We start from the raw sequence: 17609 nt of genomic DNA on the forward strand, positions 1-17609 counted from the left end.
TAAAAGGCAGCATACAAAAACATTAACCGCAGTAAACAACAAAGTTTATTCTCCTGATAATTTCTTATTAGAACAGAAATTCGTTCTTTTACAATTTCCCATTGTTCACAAAATTAATTGTGCAGTTTTGAATACTCTCAACTTTAACTGTAAATCCTATTTCCTCTAAGTTGGCGTCTTGAATTCTTCTTGAACTTTGCCACTCGTCAAAAATTTTGTAAGCCCACTTTGTGGCATACTGAGTAGGCCTTGGAACACAACTATCTAAGTAATCTTTCTCTTCCTTCGCATTTTTTGGTTCTCGAAATACGCGTTTGGGCAGCATTTCAAGGAAAAGCTTTCTGAACGTTAACAGCAGTCGAACAAGGAGCACTTTTCCCCTCTGTATGTGATTAACTTTTAATGCATTCAAATCACGTTTACAAAAATCCCTAGAAAGGCACGGGTTTTTGAAGCTATTTAATGCATTCATATAACGTTTGGAAAATTCCCTAGAGAGGCACGAGTCTTTGAAGCTATTTAAAAAACTCGCAGAACGTGTTTTATCGAGTCTAAAAACACTGCTGCTCGTTTTTAAATAGTAAATAAATAGCTTTATTTACGAGCTGGAAGTAGTGTTTCACCCCTGAGAGATCCAAGCCAACCGGAAGTTCTTTCAGCGCACCCTTGAGAGTTTGTAACGCAACACGCTAATGCTAAATGCGCTTCCGACTGTTTCGTGAAAACCAAAATCCTTCCCAGAGATAAATAATGGCCAGTTTTTTTTTTTTTTTTGTAAAACGCGGCCATGCCCTAAACTTTGTTTCTTTTATAACTTCAAGTTCCGAAAGCATCACGTAGTTCGCGGTTACTGACTGCTCATTCGGAGAGCAGCTCTACAAAATACTGCAGCCGCAGCAGCACTTCTCTAGGGGTAGTCTGGAGCATACACTTTGTGATCATGACCGTAGACCCAGAGGCGACTTGATTGCTCCTTCCACTGGTAGGCAACTTCAGAGACGGCTACTGCTCGTAGCTGTTGGCGCTGAAAACAAAGACATGTCCATAGCTAATTAGTGAGGCGCGAATGTTGGGACGCTAAGAAAAGTTGTACAAACCACACAGGGTGGACGGCAGCAGGAATCTTTCCTTTAAATAATTTACTACTGTTATTGCTGTTGTAAGCGTATTCCACGTGTATTTGCGATTTATTTTGCTGAGATGTGTTACTATTTGTTAACCCAAAGATGGTGGATTAGAGTTAATGATGTGACCTGATGTTTGTTCTCTTTTTATGGATTGGTCATTTACTTTGATATTACATGAGGGGTGAAATGAGAAACTTGTAACCCGGATGAAAAAGCACATGTTTTGGAGTAGAGAAGAAGGTTTTTTTTGGCTTTGTAAAAAACTGGCAGAGTTTCGGAATACATTGTGGTAAACAAGTTACAAATAATGTCGATTTGAAGTCTTGGCAACACCTGATTTATTAAATTTTCTGATTAAAGATCTATCTACCTGCATAAGAATGCTCTTGGCCGGCCACTTGGTGCTGTGTGCGTCTACCAGCCTCTTCGAGCCCATGTTTACTTGTTGGTCAAAAAAGGTCTTGATGGGCCACACCTTAATGAGAATAACAGAGAACATGGGTATAGTTTAGTAAGAACGAGAAGGCGAAAGAGATTCTTTATCTGAGATTCAGAGTTCAGATAAAGTCATGAATAATCCAGGATCGTATTAATTTTGCTTTACTCTTCTATGTGATTGGTACAAAAAAAAAAAAACTCGCACTACTCAACCAATCGGATGCAAAACTAAAACCAATCACGACCTGTTCGTCTGCATTTTCCCGCGCTTTAGGCGGTTTGCCTGTTTTTACTTTGATTTCTCATTGGCTCACGATTCAGGTAGTTTGCTCGTTCTTCAATCTCCCCAAAGCTCTTTCTCACATTTCCCTTTTGCTAACTTTGCTGTTGCTTTTACAAATCTGGTCACTTGCGTTTTCCCGCACTTTAGACAAATTTGTTGTTTTTATCTCAGGTTCCGATTGGCTGCTTGTGATATTTCCTTCATTCTGATTGGCTGTTATGATTACTTTGCTTTTGGTTTGAAAACTCAATCGAAAGCGCGCTATGTTTATGTCCGACGAAGAGTCTATTGGTAAGAAAAGAGAAAAACTCACCCCTGGTAGTTCTTGCTTAAATATTTCAGTTCCTTACGAATCAACGATGAGTTCAGCGGGCAACTAATCTGATTTTTCGACGAATCAAATTCCAGATCTTCGGATTTTAAAAGGAATCGAGTCCCAAACCTTCGCATTTCACGAGGTCTTCCTGATCTTCGGGTTTCGAGCTCGGATGGTCACCGGAACGCAAACCCTAGGAATTTCGAAATCTAAAATCTAGATTTCGATTCCTTGTGCGGGGACTCGGATGTTTTTGGTTTCCTCCACGTTCGTGACCAAACAAATAGCTTCGTTCGGCTTCATTAGAAAGAATATGGTTCAAAATATTTTAGCATCGCATATCAACGTACCCTTCCACGTCCACAACACTTGTCACAGCGCTTGTATCCCACAGCCATACAATCATGGCGCGGCTGGGAATAAAAGTAAGATGAAACAACATGAAAAGAAGGTCAGAGTAAAATCAAGCTCATTTAATAACGAATTGGTCCTTCGCTGAATAATGTGATGGTTAGAAACCTCTCTCACATTGACCCTGGGGGCATGTTGGCTTAAAATGTTAAATTTATTAAAGATTGACTCCAAGTTCTGCAGTCAAGCATCGCTATAGGCTCCCTATTTTTTGTATTGTTGACCAAGCTTGTGATCACGATGGTTGGATATTGGTCAAGTTCGTTTTGCGTTTCCCTGCATAGTCCCCTGAACAGGTGTATTGTTTTGCCTTTTTTCCTTCTCTTTTTGCGCGAATCATCCTAATTCAATTAATGTACATCATGGAGAAGAAGGAAAGGAAGGGGGTGGGGCTATATAATAAGTTGTATTCTTGAACCTTTGCACCCTAATATCAGTATGCATATTCTCCATACTGTTCTTCATACATTTGTTAAGGTGCTGACAAGGAGAATTTGTTTTAACAATCAAGAGCTTCTTTAGTTGGTGATCATTTCCTTTATTCTCCTGACCTCAATGTGTGATTCAGGGGAGGACAGTGTAAGGAGATATTAGATGTTAGTCACCCTTGGGGATGAAAGAGTAAATGACCCACAGTTTTTGACAAGGCAAAAATAATAATAAAAAAACTTTTATAAACACTTTGTTCTATTGTCTGTATCATGTTAAGTACTACAGTCAGTTCATTTTTTTTTCAACAAAACTTGCCAACCTTAAATCACCATCAAATGTTGCCCCAACAGTCATTTGATGCCTCCCAGAAAAGATGTTATGCAGAACACCTATTGAGGCTGTTATGTTCAAAACAAAATGTTATCATGTGGCAAATTAATTAACCTGATTGATAATCTGCTTTAAAAGTGACAAAATGTTTTCATTACTGATTTAATCGAATTATGACTTTTTATTCTGAGAAAAGAAATTTTACAAACTAAGTATTGTGTATGTACCAAATAGAGTGTTTTCAATCTCCACACTTACCTCCACTGGCCATAACATTCAGTGCATCGTGTCTGTTGCGATACGCCTCCAGTGCTACCATAAGAAAGCTATATTTAAATGTAAAAACAGTATAATTTATATATTTTTTCATTTTAACTAAACCTGAAACATTTTATTTCTTTAAATATTAGAATAGAACAATCTATTAGGGACCAGCTTGTGATTTTGATTATTTTTGTAATTTTGAATTTGTCTCAGGGGAGGTTGGGTGTGGGCGGTATAAGGTCTCTCTAATTAATTCAAGAAGATTCAAGTGAAGTGAGACCATTATAATCTCATATTTTCTTTGAAAATCAAATGAATATTGCTCTTAGAATTGTGATAATAATTATCAACAGAAAGGTCAAGTCTACTCTTGAACCCAATAACTTACACCATTAGAACTTAAAACTGTTTCTACTGCAAGAAGTGCCAATGAGTGCTACCATTTCCCCCCTGGATGGGATGCATGCAGGTAGACCCCTTCTAACAATTTTCTGCAACCTGTTTGAACTCTTGAGGTACACAGAGGTACATGATCTTTCCAAGGAACACACCACAATGGTTTGGTTTGGGTTGTAATTTAGACCTCTCAAATCTGAGTCCAATGAACTAACCACAAGTCTTCTGAATATCCAGTCTTGACTTTGGAAATTGTAGAAATAAAGAGTTTACTTGAGCCAAGTGGGCCTCCATAGCATTAAGCCACTAATAGTATTGCTACTCAAACCTGGAAGGGATGCCAGTCCATCCCAGATTAATTAACCTGCAGTATTTTGTCAGGCTTCCCTGACAGTTAGCCCCTACCCCTTTATTCTCCTGGGTGTAGAGAAGCACTGTAAAAGTAAAGCGTCTCTTTAATAATACAGCACAATCGCTTGGCCAAGTATCAAACTAATACCTCTCATTGCAGAGTCTAGTGTGTTGACTTTAAGGTCACTGCATCTCGCACACGACTCACCTGTAAGCACCCACAAAGGCACCAGCTCTCCATCCCCAGCGCCATCCATACTTAACAAATCCCACAACAACAGATGCATGATAGCAACGCTGAGCATGCATTACAGATTCATACACAGTCAACTGGTTGTGTCGTCGAAAGCTGTCATCTACAATTCGATAACCAAACCGACCACCAAAGACAAAGGCAAAAACAGTTGTTGTAAACATGACTGTTCTTATTATTTGTTCCATCTCTGGACAAAGTCCTTCTTCATAGCCTCTGTTGAGGAAAAAATGTTGTACAGGTCTCCAGGCTGTTTAAAATTTGTGTATGTGAGGCAAATATTACCTTTTCTTTAACCCTTGAACTCCAATGAGTGACCAAGACAGAATTTCTCCTTACAACATCAACATAAAGCAGACAAGCGGTGAGAATAAAGAAATGTGTCAGTTAGGGGACTTGATCCAATATCAAATTCTACAAAGCAACATCATCAGAATTGTATGGCGGAGGGTAAGGAGAATTACCCATGAGATCTTGGGAGTTAAAAGGTAAACAGAAGTGTTCATTGCAGAGCAAAGGTTTTTCAAAATATACCAGTGTAATATTGATCCAAAATATTCATTATTAACAATTACATGGATTTCAACACATTTGTGGCAGTTTTACTGCCAAGGCATTTTGAAATATGTAAAAAGTCAGTCCTACCTTAATTTAAAAAATGCTTTCAAGAATTTATGCCATCAATCTTTATCAAGATGGTCATCACTCTGTCTAAAGAACAAAACATAAATACAACTCATCAATGAATTTGAATATATGAAAATCATGTGTCTACTGCAGTTTCATGAAATGTATGAAGAGCTCACTTCATCTCAGAATTGCTACCAAATGAATGTATTTTCAGCATATCATTATTGATGAAAAGATTGACATTCTGTGCGTGCTATGAGTTGTTAGCGACCTACATTTTATTGAACTGAGAAACCGAAAACTAATTTATAAAATCAATAGATTTCAAAATCTATTATTCCATCTCATCACATCCTTCTCCAGTAGAATAATCCAAAATAGTGATACAGAAGAATAATCCAGAAGAACAATTCAGAGGAATAATCCAGAAGAATAATTCAGCAGAATAATCTAGAAGAATTATCCAGCAGAATAATCTGCCAGAATTATCCAGAAAAAGAATCCTGCAGAATTATCCAGCAGATTTATTCTAACAATGGAGTGAATTTTTTAAACAATCCCTTTTATTAGAAGGGCGATCCTAAAAGTCAGAACAGTGGAATGGCAGAATGGCAGAATGGTTGGAAAATTACCCCAAATTCTAAAACATGGAACAGCGGAAAATGACCCCAGGTGGGGGGGGGGGGGGGGCGGTAAAGGGGGAAACATGATATTAATGATGCTCTCTATCGTACCCACCTGATAATGCTTCTACTCTCTGCCAACCAGTTTCTTCTTCAGATTCACCCTTCTCCAACATTCTAGTAGTTAATTAAAAAAATGCCTTTAAGCTTGAGTAAAACATACCACAAAAAGAGAAAAACACTCAAAATTTGAACGGTGGTAAAAGTGTTACTTTTCGACTTAAATCAAGGATGTCAAGCTTTCAAGGGCAAATTAACGCAGTCTTCTAGAAAACATACCGCTAGCGTCTTTTCTAAGCTAACTGCACGACAACATGGTAGATCTTGTGGTGAGAACATTATACATTTTTTACACTTTTCAAACCTTTCTTTGTAGAAGGGTTCCTTCAATCTCTCCCATAGCGTACGTTTTGAAAGATCTTCGTCACCTTTTACAGACATCTTGCTTCTTAAATATTGTCCTCACGTGTTTTTGTAGTCAGGAAATGAACTAGGTAGTTTTCGAGCATTGTTAACTGTACATCTTGGAATCAGGCAAAAAAACAACAATTGGAAATAACACTCTCATTAAATAAACCTAAGTATTTATTTCACGGTTCAGGAAGCCATCTTGGCCGACAAATCTAGGAAACTGAGACCAAACCTAAACCCTAGTGCCAGTCCCTGAGTGGCCCACCGTATTTACTCTTAGCGCTTGCCTCTAATGCGGCATTTATTTCAAGGAGCGAGTATTCCAAAACTTGACGCGACTCCGAAATATCTTCTTGAAATTTTTGCGGTACATTTTTTATCCGGCAAGAACCTAACAAAGGTATTTTTTTGATCTGGCATAGCCTACTTGAAGTGGCACCCACCCCCTCCCCCGACACGTAAGTGGTGAACTTAGAGGAATTTCTTAGAAATCTTGCCTGTCAACTGTGATTGGTGAATATTTATAGCATTTCAGTCGGAAGACAACTCTGTTTTATTATTCTGTTTCATTATTCTGTTTTATTAATTTTATACTATACAAAGCGATAGCCCTCCCTTCAAACCGTCAGTCATGAATATCAAAACCTTGCTTGACAATCTTCATGAGGAAGTTTCCTGTTCTGTGTGTATGACCACATTTACTGAACCAAAACAGCTACCATGTCTGCACAGCTACTGCCTTCACTGTTTAGCAGGAATTCAACGAAACAGTGGCCGCCATGATGTTATTACATGTCCTGAGTGTCGCAAGGAGAGCCAAGTCCCTGGTGGAAACCTGAGAGATCTGCCAACCAACTTTCGCATCAACAGCTTACTAGATGTGTTGGCCATAAAGGAGTGCAGTTCTACCGGAGTCAAGTGCGCAAACTGCGACAAAAGAAGAGTGCAAAGTTTCTACTGTTTTCAGTGCTTTACATTCTGGTGTGAAGAGTGTATCACTGTGCATAACTTACTCAAAGCAAATAAAGATCACCGAACTCTTGCACTGAAAGATTTTGAAGATCAAGACATCGAGGATGTCTTGAAGCGACCAGCATTTTGTTCGCGACAAGGCCACGAAAAGAAAGAGCTCGAGTTCTTCTGTGTGAAATGTAAAGAAACCGTTTGCACTTCATGCGTTTTAACCTCTCACGATGGACATGTCAAGGTGCTCTTGGAAGAAGCAGCCAATGAAAAGAAATTACAAGTCATGTCCACGATTACGTCCAACAAAGCAAACGAACAGAGGATGAGAAACAAAATCTCTAAACTTTACGAGAGCTGTGATATCATCGAAGCAAAATGTACCCAAGTGAAAAGAAGCGCACAAAAGTTTGCAGAAAGCATGATCGCTGTTATCGAAGCCAAGAAACAGGAAATCTTTAATGAAGCGGATCATGAGGCGCAACAATCTCTAGAACGTTTGCGAATACAAAGGATCGAGATGGAACAGAAAGTCAAAATGATCGAAACAGCAATCACAAAAGCCGAAACGTTTTTAGAACGAAGCACAAACGCAGAGCTTACAAAGTTAGATGAGACAATAAACAAAATCATCCCGAAAGAAGGCGATGATGAACGTGAAGAAATAGACTGTGACCTCGAAGGTCTCCGTCAATTTATCTTCGAGGAAAAAAAAGCCTTAAAGGCGAAAACAATACATGAAGGGATCGGCCGTGTACTTACCTTTCGACCCAACGAGCTCGAGACCAAGGCGGATCAGTCAACTGCTGAGGGAAAAGGACTCACTGAAGCGATTGTTGGGATTGAAGCGACCTTCGTTTTAACAAAAAATGCTAAAGGGCAACAACGTTGCGAAAAGCGTGACCGAGTAACTGTGGAAACAAAAAATCAGCAGGGCCATGGCTGTGCAACAGAAGTGCGAGTAAAAGATAACAACGATGAAAGTTTCAAAGTCGGCTATTTTGTAAAAGAAACCGAAAGATTCTCGGCGATAGTCAAGGTGAACGAAGAAGAAGCTCGAGACAGTCCTTTCTCGGTGCAAGTTTCACCCAGACAATTCAGACCCGTGCTATCTTTTGGAAAGAGAGGTTCGTCTCTTGGAATGTTAACCGTTCCCTGTGGAGTGGCAGTGAATGAACGTAATGAAATTGCAGTGGCTGACTCAGGTAACCACAGGGTTCAGGTATTCAGTAGTGATGGAACTTGCATAAGATATTTTGGTAGCAAAGGTGATAAACAGGGAGAGTTCAACTGGCCTACTGGGATAGCTTTTGGTAAAAACAATAACATTATAGTGGTGGACAGCGGTAACCACCGTGTTCAATTGTTCAGTGAGCAGGGTGAGTACCTGAGCCAGTTTGATAGTAAAGGAAATCTTGATCACCAGCTGTTTAATCCTCACGGCTTATCCGTAGAGAACGACGGAAATATAATTATTGCTGATTCAAACAACAAATTAATCAAGATCTTTTCTCCTAGAGGCCATTATTTAAAAAAATTCGGGGGAGAGGGTTCTTTAACCTATCCCTTTCACTGCATACAGTATGAAAACTATTTCGTAGTGTCAGACTCCTATGAACATTGCATCAAAGTGTTTGATAGAAATGGTACTTTTCTGTACAAATTTGGAAAGAAGGGGGAGGGGGATGGGGAGTTCAACACACCTGGTTGTTTGTCAGTTAACAAGGCAGGACACCTGATGGTCTGTGACAGATCTAATCACAGAGTTCAGGTATTTGATCTTAGTGGAAAGTTTATAACAAAATTTGGATCAAAAGGAAAGAATAAAGGAGAATTTGATGTTCCTCACTCTACTGCAGTGCTCAGCGATGGTCGAATAGTTATGTCTGATTATAATAACAATCGCATTCAGATATTTGAATAGACTTAACATCACTATGCCTTACAAGATTTTAATTGACTTTATGCAATTGTTAAACATGAAACTGCTTTCGACAAGTGATGTATATTATCAGTAAGAATCTTCTGAATGGTCAATGAAACTACAAAACAACCGATCGCATTACGAATTTCAGAGATTGTGCATAAACTAAGTGTGATCTGTCAGTCAGCCTTGTCAATAAGCTCTTTAAGGTCAATGATAAAAGAGGTTTTAAAACTTTCGTTTGATATCAAGTTTAATAGGATTGCAAGGCTACAAAATTCAGTTCTAACTCCACATTAATTATACAAAGATTTATTAACTTCAAGTAATGGTACATCCAAGATAAATAGTTTGTTTCAGCCATAGTGTTTTCCTAAACTATTTCCCAAATTATTTCCGATCCGCCATGCTGAGTTGAACATATTCCAGAGTAGACCAGCAGAGAGAATGGACTGTTTTTTGACATAAGTAGAAATTTGTTACTGTATAATTAACTATGTGATAAAAAGTTATAAATAATTAAACAGTAGAAAGGTATGTCATTAAAATAGTTGTGATTGTATCTGCACTTTGCTGTATAGTGTGTGGAAGAGATTTAAAAATAAGGAAGGGGGATTTGAAACTTTCTGAATGATTTTATCTTGGACCAATTTATTAGGAGAAGTAGCAATTCCCCCAATTTATTGTGGGAAAAAGGTAAGATCGTAAACCCCAATAAATAGCTAATGCCGGAAGTAGGATTGCACTCTTGGGAGATTCGGCTAACCGGAAGTTCTTTCACCGCATCTGGAAAGTTATTGCGTAATACGGTAATGCTCAGACTCACTGCAAAAATTGATTGAAAGCCACAAAGCTGGCATGGTGGGTTTGTGTGCACTCTGAGGCGTTAAGCAGAGAGGGGGCATGATCATGAGGTTTGATACTGATCAGTGGAAGAAACCCACGCTCTGCGCTATGCGGCTCGAATAAGCTGCTTCGCCACCCGGCCTCTATTTTCTTGAGGGCTAGGAAAAACAACTAAAATGGCGCGTTAGCCGATTATTGGTGGATAGAGGACAGAGGGATTTGAAATGATGCTCAGTTTTTTGGCAATTTGTCGAATTAAATTCCACGCTGTGATGTTGCAGTGATCAAAATATTACGGAGTCCGTTGTTTGCTTTGTCATGAAAGTTCCTTTGTGCCTCGTTACGTTGTCGCGTTGTCGTGGTTTCCTGTTCAATGAACCTTTACGCAATAATCGTCGACCCTTGTAGTTATAGTCTTTCTTGAAGTTAAATCCATCGCTTCTTTGTGGCAAGACTTCCATAATTTGCCAGAGAGAATTTTGGGTAGAAGGAAGAAAATCAACACATCAGAGATAAATTTTAAATAAAACATACGGTATGTAGGCAAGGACCCATTTGATCTTGAAAATCAGTCAGTAAATCGACTTGGAAAAAATACACATCAGTAATATGTGACTATGTGATGGGTTCAAGTGCGTGTGTAATTCAAGCATGATAATAAAGCATCAAGTTGTGCGGAGTCGGTGTTTTATAAACCCTCCGTTCAGAGATGCAGTGTTAACAGTGAATGTTGGGTTAGGAGGGAGAAATAGAGGGAGTGTGAGAAGAAAAGGCAGCCTGGGTGAAGCAATAAAAGGAATGTTGAGAGATAGGAGAACAAATCTCAGATTTAAATTTAGAGCCATTTCGTAGAACTCACGATCTTCCTAAACACCTTCAAGAAAATGAGGGTCAGCCTCTATTTTGACACGCTGTCCATTATCTGATTGAAAACTGTCTGTCTCAGGTGACAGCTACATACTGAGCTTTAAATGTCAGAGGTCAACTTAAACTTAAACAATTCTCAGAAATCGGGCCTTTGCTAGCTAACCTGTTTATGTCATTGTTGGAAGAAAGGCTAGAGCTCGAAGGTAAACTGCCTGATTATTATCGCAAACATCACCAGAAATCGGGGACATTTTGAGCCCCTGGGTTTGAGTCAGCGGTGTATCGCATTTCACTGAAAAACAAGATGGCGGCCATTGCTACCCGATCTGAGCGAGAACGTGTTTCCTACTATATCCTCCATAATTTAAGTTCCTCCGATATATTATTTCCTGAGAGAAAAAGGAAAAAGAGGTGCCGTGGAAAAAATCTCGGGACATATGAAGCTGAGCGCTTGATAGCAAATCGGGAAGACTCGGAGGTAAGGCATTCTGCTTATCAATTGAAATAAGTTTAAGTTCATAAAACTAATTAGATATCTTTTTGTCAGGGAAAAAAAATTCCTCGTAAAATGGAAAGGCTACAGTACCTTTGAAAATACTTGGGAACCAGAAGAAAACCTTTCCCCCCTTCTGTTGAGGTAATTCATGAAAATTTAATATGGATTTTATTAATGAACTTTGTTACATAACTGTACCTAAGAAGTACATGTAGTACATATTGCATTATCAAACATTCTTGAACCTTCTGTCATTTGCTTTCATATAATACTGGATTCATGCATGTTAATGTAAGTCTGTAATTTACGCTTGCATGCTCCAAATGTTTGGTTTAAATCTATTAATGCTTATTTCTTTTTCCAGGAACTTTGATTCTCCAAGACCTGAAGGAGACATTGTACAGAGCTGCATCGACAGAATGAGATTTGCTCTACTGGAAGCACTTAAACACAAGGGTCCTGAGCAGAAAGTCTCTTTAGAGTTTCGACATGATGTTTTCAAGTATTTGTTTTGTGGAAAAGGAAGAACAGCAGCAGAGAAAAACTGGACTCTCTTAGAAGAGACTGACTTTAACAAATGTAAACTCCCAATTAACTGGAGTTGCATTTTTGATAGTCACGGAGATGGCATTATGGTTAGATTTCCTGTTAAAGTACGGAAATACCTGACATTGTCACCCAAATCTTATGAAAAAGTTGGTGACAAAATTGTGGAGATGCCAAGAGCATATATAGAGAAACTATCAATCAAATTTGTTAAGGTCCCTTCATCATGTAATTAATTAGTAGCTGTTTCAGTTGTGGGCCTTTTATACGATTAAACCTTTCTCTAAAGTTAAGTTAGGATTTTTCAATAATTGTAAGAAGTTCTTTCTTTTTTAATTTACTAAGGTTTTTCACTTTCAAGCCTCTTTCTTTGATGAGTTTCCTTAGCTGCGGAAGGGTCATTTTGTTGTAGTCTTCAGTAGGGCTTTCTTCACACATTTCCTCATCCAGGCTGCTACTGGGAGCTGACATTAGCCGCTGTTCTTTCCTCTTTTGGCTGATGCCAGCTTCCCAGTATTCAACATTTCGTTTTTTGTAAGTTGCCTTCTCCCTTTCATGATGTCGTAGCTCCCATTGTCTGCTCTCAGTATTTAAAATGTCCTTTGCAGCTTCCCATTTGTTTGACTTTTGAAATAGTATCCTTTTGGCATCGTCATTATTCTTCTCGACACCTTGCCCGGAAAATTTCTTGAAGCCTCCATGCTTTTCAATAAAAAATGGAATATGATAGGGTATGATGTGCATGTATGGTGTCACTCGGGGTCTCTCATACCCTGATCTCTTTCCTCGAAGTGAACAAAAAAGGTTTATCCATGACTTTGCTTTAGTGAAAATTGCTAATGAGTCATTACTGCTTATGTTTAAATCGGTAATAATGTTATATAATTCTTCAAAGTCTTTCCATATTTGTTGAACTGTTTCACATGTTTCTGGATAGAGGAATTGATTCATTTCAGAAGGCAGTACATTAAGCAATTTCTTTTTCTGAGAGCCAAGCAAACTTGTAAATTCTTTTACTTGACTCTCTGAGCCATTTGCATTTTTTTTATTCCAAACAGAAAAGGAAATCCCAAGAGTATTGATACAGTTGACCAGCTTTGTGAGATGTACTCCTTTGGGTGTTCCCCTTTTTTTGTTAAAATCCTCAACTGCATCCCTTTGAAGAACTTCATCAATTACATTTTGTAAAAGTTTGTCAGTAATTCGTAATAGCAAATGGAGCTCATCTGCAATTACATTCGTCAGAGAAATGTTCAGGAGAGGCTCGTTAATGCACCCATAATTGTTCTCCTTGCATTTACAGAGGGCCTTAATTTCCTCTAGTGTTCGCTGTAGGGGTTCTTGGTTGTAATAGTTTGAAAGTTTAGTTGTATCCCATCTATTATCTTTATGTATTTTGCACCAAAGACAAGCATAGTCAGCAGTTGCTGAGTTCATACCCATTGCCATCAGTAAAAATTTCATATCTCCACCCAAGAAAAATTTTATACTGATATCCTTGCCATCAACTGTTATTTGACCTTTCTCTATAAGATCATTGACTTCTTTGAAAAAGTGTTTGAGTGAGGTCTTCATTGTTTCATACTTTTCTGGACCATTGATTATCGCAACTGTTCTGTTGCTTTTTGAAGACATGACGCTGTCTTTACCTTGAAGAAGAGCAAATGAGAACATCATAAAATTTGTTGTTCGTGACATTCTTGCACCATCGCCACTGAGTTTGATTTGAATACAATCATCTTTTAGCTCTGGTTTGTTGTTAAGAAGTTCTCTGATGTGTTCCTCAAGTGTAGCAGTGAAATTTATTTTTGCTCCGGGATACTTCCCCTGTGTTTGTTCTATATGGTATGTTTTGTTTAGGTTACCTCGCAACTGTTTTACTAAATAGGATTTGGGTAGGTCTTCTGTAATCATTGTGAACTCATGATACACTTCATCACCCACACAGAATTTGTCCAATAAAAACAAGACTTGTTCAATTTTTTTCTTTTCCTCTTTCTGAAGATTTTCATAAGCTCCATGTGAAGGGGTGGGTTCCCAGTCCAAACTGTGTGCTCCTCCTTTTTCATCTTGCAATTTTACTTGAGTTAATTCAAGCCCAAAGCTTTTACAAAACCACAAAGCACACTGAACTTTATTCTTTAAATGGCGAAGCTTTCTCCCTCTTTGTTTTGTGCCCACTTCAGTGACCTTCTTTCCTTGGCATTTTAAGGATTCTTCTTGTTCTAAGGCCCCAATGTAATCAACTAACTCTTTGTTGACATCTGTAAGGTTTGTTATCTCTTCTTCTAGTTTGTTAATTTCTTTCTTCATTTCTTCATACAATTTCCTTTTCTCATTTTCTAAGTCACTGTATGCTTCTCGCCATTCTTCGATCTCTTTGTAGCTGTGCAAAACTTCAGACTTCAATGATTCAATTGACTCAAGCTCTCCCCTTCTAACACAGAGGCTATATGCTTTGCTGTCCAATTCCTTTCTCTTTCTTCCCGAGGTTTTCTTGTAAGAAATCTTCGTTGAGCTTGATTTTTTTCGAAGCAGCTCGTTCATTCGTTCATTTTCACGCTTCAAAGCAAACCATCCATCCACGACGGTCGCATTAAGTAGGTCTATGTAATTGATTTCTGTACCGGAAGTGATTTCAAGAAGCTCGCTCCACTTTCGTAAGAGGGGCAAAGGAATCTCCACACAGCACAAAAAATCGTACTGTGAGGCTGCTTCTCGTCGCACATACTCTAAAGGAAACTCAGAACTTAGCTTTAACTGCCATTCAATGTCTTTCCTTTTGTATTCGCTGAGCAAATCAGCCATTTTAAACCCTACTTTTAACCGGAAGTTGTGAAGAAACTTTTGCCGAATGAATTCGGGAATAAAGCATCTGTACGAGAGTAGCCTGAGACTTAGCTATCCCAAGAAACACTAGGGGATTTTGAAAACAAAAAACATGGCGACGAAAATCACTTTCCTCTCAACTTTTGCAGCGTTTTTCGATGAACATGTAAACAAAGGGGACTTTAAAAATGGTGGCACGGCTCCTTCGATGCTTCTAAAATTCATAAAATTCAATTGCTCTTGGAAGAACTTTGGCGTAGATGAATCAATCTACTACGAAAGATAGGGCGAAAGGAAGCTTCGTACAACTCATTTCGAACTGTGCACCATGCATTCTCCTCCGGGATCTCCCTGTATTTGTGGAATATCAAGATGACCTCCGAGGGAATTTTAAGAAGATGTATGGGGAAAAGGAGTAGAAATTGACCACAGGATTACATGCCTTAGGAAGAAGGTTAGAGTTGAATTTGGTACTTCTTTTCTTTGTCAATAACTCGGCTAGTCCATTTTAAATATGTTTCGAACTGTGCACAAGGGATCTACCGCATAGTAAGTAATATTTTTTCAAAAAGGTCTTTTTCCCCATACATGTTCTTAAGTACTTTCAGTGCCATTACTGTATATGATGCGCACGCGCGGCCGCCATCGTGTCCCAAATTTCTGGCAATGAATATGTTGATGACACTCTGACTCACTATAATGCTCAACATTACTACAGCTACGGATTGTCTACACACCCTGAATCACGCCTATCCCTCTGTCAGCTTTACAATGGAAATCGAAAAAGATGGCATGCTCACCTTTCTTGGCACCAAGCTCCTAAACCGTGCACCCCAAATTGAGACGAAAGTCTATGTTAAGCCTACTAATACTGGTTTACTTGTCCACTACCAGAGCTACGTTGACAACCGGTGCAAACGGAGCTCATTAACAACTATGCTCGATCGCGCGCACCGTTTGTCCTCTTCATGGCTTTATTTTTCGGAGGAGTGTGAGCGCTTGAAGTATTTATTCTCACTTTTGGACTACCCTCACCACCTTATCAACTCCGCCATTAACACCTTTATTAACTCCAGAGTTGCTGACCATCAGCCATTGCAGGCGTTAGGAAGATTGGCGAAAAATGATGTAACCCGAGTAGTCATATCCTTCAAGGACCAAGACTCCGCTAACGTACATTGTTAAGACGCAGTTGAAAGACCTTAGCATTAAGCTCCAGACCGCAATCCAGCCCGTATTTGTCAGTCGGAAAATTGGCCAAGACCTTAAAGAATGTGAGACCAAACCACAGCTGGTTAATCAACAGTGCGTAGTGTACCAATTTAACCTGTGCGATACAGGGAGCTATGTTGGTTACACACGCGGGCATTTATATGCCCGCGTGGATAGCCATAAGAGCACGTCATCTTCAGTACGCAAGCACTACGACAACGACCACGCAGGTGCTGTTCCTGAGGACCTTCTTAGCTGTTTCAAAGTTCTCAAAAAGTGCATGAACAAATTCGATTGTCTTGTCAACGAGATGCTTTACATCAAACAATTAACACCGAGTTTGAACGTACAAACGGATTCTATCCGTGCTAAAGTATTTGTGTAGCTACCTCCCCTATGCAAATTAGATGTAACTCTTGAACTCGCATTTGTTAATTTTATTTTCATTTGTACCCTTGATAATGGCGTCATGAAGTCGCCGAAACGTCGGGATATTATATCGCTCGTTTTTACCTCTCTATGTATTACTAAATCTTTGTTAATACGAATAGTAAAACAGTGATACAAAACAGTGCCTAAATTTAATCAGATGGAGATACATGTACCGCGCGGGAGCATGGAGGCAAGAGTTAGTGAGGCAAAAAGGTGCTGAGAAGGGTGGGGAGAGAATGTGCTTGCCCGTGACTTTCGCTCGGCATAAGGGCAACTAGTTCACATGTTTAGCTATTGCGTGTGTTGCCCGAGATAAAACAAACCAACTCCACTTATGTACAACAAACTTTTAAGATTAAGCTGCATAAGCTACTGATTATGTTAACCTATCAAAATAAAGGTCATACAGAGTCAATTCTTTTTTCAAAATCACGCTCTTCCCAAACACTTTCAATTAAGCGTCGCGATTGGCCGAGGCCATACTGTAGCCATTCTTCCCAAAATCTGTCCGCCATCTGATTGAAAACATGTCTGTCTGCAGCTGCGCAGTGAGCATCAGAATGATTAAGGTCGCGGTAAACTTACACGATTTTCAGAAATCTCGCTTGTCAGTTACCACATTTGTTAACCAACTACACCTAGACGAGTACGAATAACGCCATAGACGAGTACAAATATCACGCGGTATTTGAACTCGTCTATTGTAGAGTACCGGTTAAACTGGTTTTCTCGCATCACGCAAGCGAAGAAATGGATTGTAGTTACGAAAAAAAAAGAAGTGGCGGACAAATTCAATCATATTTCCGACGACGAAGAGTCAGAATGGCTGGCAAATATAGATCCAAGTTCATTTGATGAATCGAACGAAGAAAAACAGCTTGACGACCAGAAAATTTCTTCATTTAATGAAGAACATAGTAACAGCAACACAACAGCGCGCCAATTCCGTTCCGCTTCGCATACTTCTGTCACGCACTCCCCGTAAATAATTATCTTCGAAATTCGCCTGCAGAAACAACAGTTTGGCGTGTTGCATAATAAATAACTTATTAGACGTTTTGTTGTGTAGTATCGCTGAGTATTTTTACTCGTTATTTGTATTTTGACGAGCCCTACGGGCTCGTCAAAATACAAATAACGAGTAAAAATACTCAGCGATACTACACAAC

At 39.1% G+C, this 17609-nt stretch overlaps 2 protein-coding genes and 2 long non-coding RNA genes across 6 annotated transcripts in view; 2 read left to right on the forward strand and 2 right to left on the reverse strand.

Moving 5' to 3' along the window:
- Positions 1 to 4746, reverse strand: part of LOC148729921 (protein SSUH2 homolog) — a 31144-nt gene extending 26398 nt beyond the window's left edge. Inside the window, exons 1-5 of one of the 2 annotated variants that reach the window (XM_088761402.1) lie at positions 4557 to 4696; positions 3596 to 3663; positions 2515 to 2577; positions 1498 to 1602; positions 28 to 1024 (exon numbers count right to left, since the gene is read on the reverse strand). In XM_088761402.1, the coding sequence (XP_088617528.1) occupies positions 908 to 1024; positions 1498 to 1602; positions 2515 to 2577; positions 3596 to 3613 (303 nt within the window). In that variant the 5' untranslated portion in view covers positions 3614 to 3663; positions 4557 to 4696 and the 3' untranslated portion in view covers positions 28 to 907. Of the gene's footprint in view, positions 1 to 27; positions 1025 to 1497; positions 1603 to 2514; positions 2578 to 3595; positions 3664 to 4556 lie in introns of those variants that run through there. The other variant, XM_088761403.1, reaches the window with a different exon arrangement.
- A 51-nt stretch (positions 4747 to 4797) lies between these two features.
- Positions 4798 to 6619, reverse strand: LOC148729924 (uncharacterized). Of its 2 annotated transcripts, none has more exons than XR_016001809.1 (4): positions 6279 to 6619; positions 5970 to 6031; positions 5247 to 5312; positions 4798 to 4817 (listed from the first exon to the last, which is right to left on the reverse strand). It is a non-coding gene; the product is annotated as an uncharacterized LOC148729924 (long non-coding RNA). The 2 variants fall into 2 exon arrangements; XR_016001810.1 differs by having other exon boundaries at positions 4807 to 4935.
- A 337-nt stretch (positions 6620 to 6956) lies between these two features.
- On the forward strand, positions 6957 to 9780 carry LOC148729925 (E3 ubiquitin-protein ligase TRIM45-like). The gene has a single exon (XM_088761391.1). The coding sequence runs from the start codon at positions 6957 to 6959 to the stop codon at positions 9210 to 9212; it is 2256 nt and encodes a 751-aa protein (XP_088617517.1). The 3' UTR covers positions 9213 to 9780.
- A 1378-nt stretch (positions 9781 to 11158) lies between these two features.
- LOC148729926 (uncharacterized) lies at positions 11159 to 12694 on the forward strand. The gene is made up of 2 exons (XR_016001811.1): positions 11159 to 11403; positions 11786 to 12694. It is a non-coding gene; the product is annotated as an uncharacterized LOC148729926 (long non-coding RNA).
- The last annotated feature ends 4915 nt before the right edge of the window (positions 12695 to 17609 follow it).

The sequence above is a fragment of the Stylophora pistillata genome, chromosome 5 (assembly GCF_964205215.1).
Source record: "Stylophora pistillata chromosome 5, jaStyPist1.2, whole genome shotgun sequence".
Taxonomy (NCBI): Eukaryota; Metazoa; Cnidaria; class Anthozoa; order Scleractinia; family Pocilloporidae; genus Stylophora; species Stylophora pistillata.

What these genes read in the sequence shown, in the direction of transcription:
- LOC148729925 (XM_088761391.1), top strand. Translation starts at nt 6,957, where the DNA reads ATGAATATCAAAACCTTGCTTGACAATCTTCATGAGGAAGTTTCCTGT.